Raw genomic sequence first — 9088 nt, forward strand, 5'->3', positions numbered from 1 at the left:
AGAAAGAAGATGCATGACAATCAGTAGGAATTGTATAGTAGATATTCAAGCAGCAAGGAGCACTGAGCCTACCTGCAAAGTACCTGAGCAAGGAAGTCTGGGGAGGGTGTTAGACTCCATCCCAGACCCAAATCATCAGCCAGGCTTACAATGATGAGGCAGGTCTGGATCAGCAGGGTTCAGAGCCAGGTGAGGATTGGAGCTGAGCTGCAGAGCAGCATCACAGCATCTGGAATTGAAAAAGTTGTAGTCTCAGAAGGAACTTGAATAGAGCTCCAGGCTCATGTGTAGGGTTGGTGATAGGGTTGCAGGTGGGGATGCTCAGGGTTTTTGAGGCTCATTAGTGGCCTCATGGGCCTTGCAGCCAGAAGAACAAAGGAGGAACTCTGAGGAACAGTAGGAGCAGGCTGCTTCATAAAGGAAACGGGATTTAGAGTGATTACAGGTCAGGTAGGATCCCATATACCTGACGAAGGTAAACAGAATTGTGTGTAGCTAAGTTCAAGAGCCCAGACAGCCAGACAAACCCCTTGTATCAAGGCAGGTCCAGCATCAAGCTGAAAAGCAGAGTCATTAGGTGAGGTCAGGTGGCAGTAGCCAGTGTCAGTGCTAGCCCAGCAGCCAGCAGGGAAGCTTGTGTTATCAAGGCAGGTCCAAAGTCATACAAGAATATTGAGTTTGTGGGTCAGGACCTGGATATGGCACAGACATGGCTGCAATAAGATGAAGGCAGACACCACGCTTAAGAGCCGCTTTTAAATCACAGATCTTGCATGAGGGAGGAGACATCTCCCTTGTGGTGTCCCAGAGTTTGCTCTCAGCAATGTGGACCCAGGGGAAGTTTTATCCCAGGTCAGGATGCTGGTCTTGAGCACAACCAGATGGCCTAGGAGATTGAAGCATCCTATGGCCCAAGAGAAGAGGTAGTAGGAAACAAGGAGAGGAGCTAAGCTCTCCGTAACCAAGTGTCTCTTTCTGGAAATCATCCCTTGCTCTCTAGATGCTAAGTAGGGAGAGCCTCAGAACTCTTTTCCAAAAGAACCTTGTGAAGTGAAGAAGGAGGTGGGACAACCTGTGACAGAAATAGTGAGTGAGGGAAGTACAGCTAGTATTAACTGAAGGACAGCAAGCAGGTAAAGCTTGCTATTGGAAAATATGTCTTCCTACCTCAGAAAAAGTGTCTGTAAAAATGCAATGAGGTTAGTAGGCCAGTTTTGGATTCATAAGAAATGTGATGTTCAAGCTAAGGAACAGGAATTTAGACAAGAAGCAATGAGAGGACACTGGGGAAAATATCTTGTCCCCATTCCAGAGCTTTTGAGTGAAAATTTCTGGTAGCTGACTTGTTTTCTGCAGCTAATGGAGATTTCCTTCTGGAGAAACCTGAATTTTGAAGTTGGCAGCACACCCTTGGCTTCTATGTTTTTCTGGCTACAGTGTGTGTTTATACAATGAGAGTTTTGTGTATAGTCAGTTATACTTCAGCTGTTCATTCACAGAAATTAGCTCTCTTAAGTATGCTCCCTTCTTACATTTCTACTTCAGAAAATAACCTTTTGTAACTCTTAATATTAGTTCAGCTCTGCTGAGTTGGTTTACCATGAAGAAGTGACATTAAGCAGAACACCAAATTTTTTGCACGATAAGCAAAGCCATAAATTATTCTGGAGGAAAATGGTATAAATGGCCAGTAGAAGAGAGCATTACTATTGCTATACATCTTCAAATTTTCAAAAGAAGGAAGGTCTTAAAGAACAGAGAAAGAAAAGTAGGTAAGGAAATGGACAAACCTTTGCCAAGAGAACAAGTGAAATTATTATGCAGGTACAAGAAGCTGCAGAAATGCAGTCTGAAGTTACAACCATTCCTGATACTCCCATGAATTGAAATTAATCTTAATCAGAACAATAGAGAAAAATGTGGTAATAGGAAGAATATAAAATGAGAATGTTTGATCAGAATATATTATATTTTCTTTGCATTAAGGTTGGTATGCTATCTTTTTAAAGTAATTTTTTTCCCTCTGAATCTTATTTTCTCTTGCTCTGTCACAGCGTTGGTAAACATGTAAATATTAGTTGTTTCTATTTTATTTCATGCAAAATTCAGTTAACTCCATGCTGCAAACTACTACAAGCTAGGAAACTGAAAACTAGGGCTGATATTCTATGTTTTACATACCCTGTAGGCAACCTAAATACTTAAGAGAATGCTTTGAGAGCATTGTCAGTTTTAATTTTGTATTGCATAGCTTCTGACAGTTTGTTAAATACATATATGAATTATTTAAAAAACACTTATGTAGATATTAGTGTATTTGTAGATCTTCAGCTCGCTGTTTCAGCATGTATTTACGTGCTATATTTTTCTAGGGTTTTTTGTAATATGGTATTTTCAGCTAAGGAAAAAGTGTAGACCATTTATAATTTCTGAAATAATTACCATACAACCCATCTTGGTCAATAAAAACAACGACCAATTTCTGCATATTTTCCCTGATACAGCATCAGGCAGAACTCCAAGTTTCATTTCTGTTCTTCTTCAACAGAAATGAGTGAGAAATAAGTGGGTTTTGTTTGATTTTTTTAATCTTAAGCTACTTTTTCTATATATAAAAGAGAATGAAATGTAACTCTGTAATTTTTAAAACCATTTGACAAGATGGTTCTCTGAACAGAAGTGTTGTATTTTTAAAAAAAGAGACACGTTTTTAGTATGTCAAAAACAATTGATAAGGTCATGGTGGATCTAGTTTTAATCCAATACAATATTGAAATAATTGCAAGATTTCTCTACTGTTACAGAAGATAGAAAATAATTGTTTTTCTTGCTCTCTTGTTTTCTATTAATCCTTATTACCTCTGGAATTGCATGTTGCTTTTCCATGTTAGTTTATTAGTATTCTGTAACAGTATCTTTTGGAGGAAGAGGCTCTCTGTTTTCTTCTGGTGAATTCAGGAATCTTGGTTCTCCTTGGATCCACTTCCCTTCCCCTGGAGATTCCTTCTGAGTGCACTGGGCCACGGTTATTCAGGCACGTTGTTCATTTGGGCTAGGTAAAACCAAGGCTTCAGTCTCCCAGGCAGCTTGTGGATGTAACCTGGGATTCCATCATTTCAGACTCGTCAGCTGTGTCTGTCACAGCCAGCCAGGTCCACAACCTCCACAGAACCTCTTGTGCTGTTCCAGAACACCAAGAAGGGAACAGCTGCAAGTCATGACTGTTTCTTGTATACGGTACCTGCAGATTTAACCTCAAGCATGCACTGCTGGCAGAACAATTTCTGCTCTCACAAGTATGTCATAAAGAAGAAGGGAAACGCCATTGGTCACAACCAGCCCTAAAAATAGAGTTTTAGGCCTGTGCTGGCTGACCCAGTGTGTGTGTGGGTACAAATCAACCCCAGAGTTTTCTCTGCATGCGGAAGTTGGATAATCCCACTACAGCCTTAGTTAATTAGCGATATGTTCATAGGACAGGAACAGTGTGAGTAATTCTTTCCATTAAAAGAGACCTTGATAGACCTTCCTGCGGGAGTCAGGAGCAGAAATTTCAACATTTGGCTTGATGTTAATAATATGACAGAAATATCATGGAGACATCACAAGCGTCAGCAAAGTGGGGGAGGGGGGAAGATCTCCAGTATTTTATAAGGGTGGTGATAGTGAAAAAAACCACCCAAAACCAATTGAAATAAGAAAACTCGCAAGTGATTTGTAAATTAGAGCCTCTAGTTACCAAAATGCCTAATTAATTTTCCTTATTAGATTGCTCATAACATTAAAACATTACTTTCTCTGAAGACCACAGTAGCAAATTCTGGGATAGCCTAGGTAGATCTTTTAAGTAGGTTGCATTGGCTGGAAGAGTTGAATTTTGTTATCAACAGTGGAAAAAGAAAAGGTAATTGAAAAGGTTTCTTGTGCTTTGGAAATGCCTTCCAAATATTCATTAAACATTTAAGCGACTAAATTTGCAGAATATGTTCCTGACATTGGCACTGGTTCTGTGGTATTTCTCTCATCAGATGGAAGTACTGTGTGTTATGCAGAGTGCATTCATGCATAAACAATATCATTTTCATAAATTAAAACCTCCCCTGCAGAAGGAACATCTGTGCCTGCCTTTGAATAAAAGATGGTGGCATGTGAGTTGCCCCTTGACTGACTAGAAGAATCCTCGTATTTAGGAAGAAGGCACATAACCAAAAGGCAAGCAAGCCTGGGTCAGCTTTTTCAATTTTATCTGAAAAATCGTCATTCATTTAAACCCCTTGGGTTATCCAGGGCACACTTACCTGTATTGCCAGTGACTGGGAAAGGTTAATGTGTGCTTGAAAAGTTGCCTTTTGCGTTCTTTCATTTCAGATTCAGCAACAGTTTTCAAGTGTGGAGCTACAAGCTCTGGTGAAATGCAGGGAGATGCTGCAAAATGCATCAGTCAGCATCGCAATTAAATTGTAGCATGTTTTTAATGGGGAAGCCTGGCAGCAGGGGCTGCTGAACTGCTAGGACAGGATTGCCATGCTTACACGTTGGATTTCTGTAGCTACATACACCTTTAAAATAGATGCCAGAAGCTCGATTTCTCCTGGGGGAAAAAAACGCCCTCATCCATAGGAAAGCTTGTTTACTTTCTGCTGGGTTTAGCTGAAATATTTATGCAATACCTGCGCTTCGTGACAGGCTTCCTATAAAGTATTTCAGATATCGTCTTAAATCTGTTTCTGATGGTCAGAGGCAAAGACCTGTTGATAATTGTTCCTGGTCATTAGGGGAATTGCTCTCCCGCAGGTTGCGTCTCCGGGTTTCTTAAGCCTCAAATATAATCAGCGAAGATTAAAGGAATACGCTTCCCGTCTGGGAGAGAGGAGGGGACGATGAATCGACAGCGCGGCTCCAGGTCTGCCTTGCGGGGGGAAGGCGCACCTGCTGCCGCCGCGCCGGGGCCGGAGCGCCCGCTCCCGGGGCGCGGCTCCGGGCCGGGGCTGGCTGCGGGCACCCGGCCGGGGCTGGGGCTGTGGGCACCCCGGGGGCCGGCACGGAGAGCCGCGGGCCGGGCTGAGCCGCCCGGGCCGGTGCGGGAGCCGGTGCGGGAGCCCGTGCAGGCGGAGGCGCAGCGCCCAGCGAGCCGCGCTTCGGCCCCGCTCCCCTCATCCGACACATCAGCATTGCAAATAGCCGGGTTCGCTGTAAACAAACGAACGCCTCCCCGCCTCGAGTACTTCTCAAGGTAAGTAAAGAATCCGTGTCCTTTTTTTAGTCCAATTTTATTCTACAAATAATAAGTGTTGCACCTTTCATGAGCTATCCGAATAAAACAATAATCCCATAGGAATTACTTACACTAAGGAAAAAAAAAAAATCACATTTAAGGAAAAATGCAACATTCGACCAAATGTTCAATACTATGTTGTTGCCAAAGGATGGATGTTTTTTTTTTTTTCTAAAATCCCAGTGTGCATTACACCATAATATACAGGATTACAAACAAAATTACAGTACAGATTGATTCCAGTTGAACCAGCGTTACATTTCAAACAGCACTTATTCTGGACTGCATTGTACATGCAATAGCTATTGTTCTAATTACGGATTAAATGGTTTGAATTTGTTTCAAGCTACCGTACTAATCGACTACAATAGGTATATAGCCCGACTTTAACAACCTGATTAGATTTCGGTTCAGATTTATAAGATGAGCATATGACAACCACGGATTGTGTGAACATGTATAAAATCATGCATTTATAGCGCCTGGAAAAAAAAAAAAAAAAAAAAACCAAACCAAAACCAACCAAAAAAATCCAACAAACCAAAACCACGGAATGCGAAGAGATTCAAAGACTAAAAAGAAACAGTGCAAATTGTATGTGATAGTCAAGCAGCTTTCGATTTAAAAAGGGTGTTGGCATTTGCTTATAATCTTTATATACAAGTTTGTGCAAGTAATGTGTTGAAATGATATGTTTTAATAGAAAATAAGTCTATCGTTCTTATATCTTCTCAAGACCTAGGGGATCTGGTTCTTATTGTACGGGGTAAAGGAAAAAGAAATAAAGAAAAAAGAAAAATAATTTAAAAAGAGACTTGGATGGGAAAGAAATTGCCCGGATTGTGCATTTTTTTTTCTTCTTCATCTATTTGAAAAGGAAAGAAGTGCTAAGGCAACATAACTTCTCTAAGCACTTTTCTGCTGGTTTAAATTAGTTAAATCATTTTGTATAAATTAGATATAATTCTACCTTTCCAATATGTATAAAAATTGATGAAGCTGCATGGTTTAAAATAGGAAATTCACGTTATAAAAAGTCATTAAAAATTCTGTACAAAATCACAACAAAATAATTCAGCATGGGAAAGGTAACAAGTAGTAAAACGTTGGTTGAAAAATATAGATTTCATATATATTTTGTAATTGGCCCATCGCTAGTTTAAAAATTGCATAGATCCTAATTATTGCTTGTGATTTTGTTATCCCGATCAGGTAATTGACGCGATCCCAATGCCCCTACCCCAATTTACAGCGTCGCTCGGAGGAGCGGAAGCAAAGAGCGGGCGAGCGGGGCCCGAGGCGGCGGCGGGGCCCGCCGGGCCGCCCCCTGTAAACAAGGCGGTGGCGGCGGCGGGGCGCGGCTGGCCGGCCCTGCCTGCGGCGCGGGGAGGCTCAGTCGTGGAAGATGGCGTTGAGCTGGGCGCTGAGGACGCGCTCGTGGTGCGGGTGGCCCTCGTAGGGCGCCAGCCCGTCCACCGGGATCTCGCAGCGGGAGGCGGCGGGCGGGAAGATGGCGGCGTGGGCGGGCGCGGCGGCCAGCGCGGCGGCGGCGGCGGGGTAGTGCATGGAGAAGGCGTAGCTCTTGTCGAAGTCGGCGGCCGGCTCGTGCTTGAAGGAGAAGTTGCCGTTCACGCTGAGGGGCGGGCTGAGCGGCCCGTCGAAGGCGGGGCTGGCGCCCTCCGCCAGCCCGCTCTCGAAGAAGGGCTCCAGCGCGGCGCCGTAGGCGTGCGGCGGCTTGAGGTGGAAGAGGTGGGAGCTGTCCATGGTGCCGTAGGGCGGGCTGGGCAAGCCCGGAGACTGGTAGGGGTAGGGATGCGCCGGGAAGGGCGCGCCCGCCGCCGCCGCCGCCACGTGCGGGGGCACCTCCTGGCTCTGCTCGGGGAGGAAAGTCCGCGGGTTGAGCTGCAGGCAGCCGGCCACCAAGTTGGTGGTGGGCTGCGACAGGCCCTTGCAGAGGGTCTGCACGAAGGACACCAGGTCGGGGCTCTTGCCCGAGCGGAGGATCTCGGAGAGCGCCCAGATGTAGTTCTTGGCCAGGCGCAGGGTCTCGATCTTGGAGAGCTTCTGCGTCTTGGAGTAGCAGGGCACCACCTTGCGCAGGTTGTCCAGGGCCGCGTTCAGCCCGTGCATGCGGTTGCGCTCCCGGGCGTTGGCCTTCATGCGCCGCAGCTTGAACCGCTCCATGCGCGCCTTGGTCATCTTCTTCTTCTTGGGGCCCCGCCTCTTGGGCTTCTGGTCGTCGTCTTCCTCCTCCTCCTCTTCCTCCTCCTCTTCGTCCAAGTCGTCCTCCTCGTCCTCCTCCTCTCCGTTCCGCAGGGAGTCCTCCTCGGCCTCGGCGTGAAGACCCTCCAGGTCCTCCTCCTTCTTGTCCACCTCGTGCTCCTCGTCCTGGGAGCTGAGGCACTCGTCCGTCCAGCTCGGGGGGCCCTGCGGCTGGGGCTCGCCCATCAGCCCGCTCTCGCTGTACGACTTGGTCATGGTGAGCCTCTGCATGGCGGAGGGGACAGAAAAGAGACGTGTCAGCACCCGGAGCAGCGGCCGTGGCCCCGCGCCACCACCCGCGGGGAGAAGTTGCCCGCGCTTCGCTCCCCGGTCCCGCCGCCCCCTCCCGAGGGAAGTCCTGGATTCCCCACCGTGCCAGGGCAAACTTTTAATTGTCTCCGCGTTTCTGCCTTGTAATTAAGTTGACATATGTTCAAATACCATTATGTAACTCGCCGATATTAGCGGGGAATATAAGAAGATTATGCTTGCGGGAGCCAGCCCGGGCGGCACGACGCAAAAGGACCAAGCGTGGGTTGGTTTGTTTTGTTTTGCTCCGGAAAAAAATCCTCAAACATTTTTACCGAATAGGAGAAGGGAGAAGGAGGACACACGCACACACAGGGCACCTGCAGGGACGGATGGCGCCTGTGACGCCTGTCCCCGCCGCTCTCCGCGGTTCCCCCTTGCCGGCGCCTTGCGTGGGGCTTGTGCCGCCCCAGCGGGCGCCGAGCACCTGCTCCCCGGGCCCGCCTTCGTGCACAGGACTGTCACCGGGTGCCTGCCGCGGGGCTGCCCGCGGTAACAGGTGCGGGACTGGCCCCGGCTTCCCGTCTCCGTCGTCTCCTCTGCTGCAAACGAGCATCGGTTCCCCGCTTCCCGTGTGGGGTTGCGACCGCTCCCCGGTAGCGTCGGGCACACCGGGAAGAAACAATGCCGCACGGCCGCCGAGGCACAGCCTGCGCCGGGAGCGCGGCGATCGCGTCCGCGGAGGAGAGGGAGCCGAAAGTTCGGAGGAGCATCGGTGGAAGCACATTAACACATGTAATATGCGTCTGTACAAACGGACGCACATATACATATTTAAATGTGTGTATGGACGCACATACACATTTACATATATATGTATGTGTGTGTGTATACACACACGTACGTGGATGGATGGATGGATGGATGGATGGATGGATACAGGTGTGCCCGCACACACCAGCAGGAACGACAGCAAGTGACAATAAAATCTGAAGCCGCTCCGACAGAGGCATGTCCCGTCCGCCCCGACGTCGCAGGGTCCTCTCCCACCCCGGCAGCCGCCGCGAACCCTTTTCCCGCGGGGGTAAAGCACGGTTTCCCGTTACCTCCGTTGCTCAGCCTCTCCTGCGCGGTGACGGTCTCATAACCTCGGCACAGCTCTCGGTGCGAGGGCGCCGCGCGTGTGTGCGTGTGGTGTTTTTTTTTTCCCGAGGTTGCCCAGCGCCGGGCTCCCCCCGTTATATAGCGGGACGGAGGATGCGCGCCGGGGGGCCGGCACCGGGACCCGGGCACCGCGCGGCC

General features: G+C 47.8%; 1 protein-coding gene across 1 annotated transcript; it reads right to left on the bottom strand.

The window, feature by feature from the left end:
• Window positions 1–6667: 6667 nt before the first annotated feature.
• On the bottom strand, window positions 6668–7768 carry NEUROD1 (neuronal differentiation 1). The gene has a single exon (XM_041473252.1). The coding sequence runs from the start codon at window positions 7766–7768 to the stop codon at window positions 6668–6670; it is 1101 nt and encodes a 366-aa protein (XP_041329186.1).
• Between the last annotated feature and the right edge of the window lie 1320 nt (window positions 7769–9088).

The sequence above is a fragment of the Pyrgilauda ruficollis genome, unplaced genomic scaffold (assembly GCF_017590135.1).
Source record: "Pyrgilauda ruficollis isolate IOZ18807 unplaced genomic scaffold, ASM1759013v1 scaffold3, whole genome shotgun sequence".
Classification (NCBI taxonomy): Eukaryota; Metazoa; Chordata; class Aves; order Passeriformes; family Passeridae; genus Pyrgilauda; species Pyrgilauda ruficollis.

What these genes read in the sequence shown, in the direction of transcription:
- NEUROD1 (XM_041473252.1), bottom strand. Translation starts at nt 7,768, where the DNA reads ATGCAGAGGCTCACCATGACCAAGTCGTACAGCGAGAGCGGGCTGATG.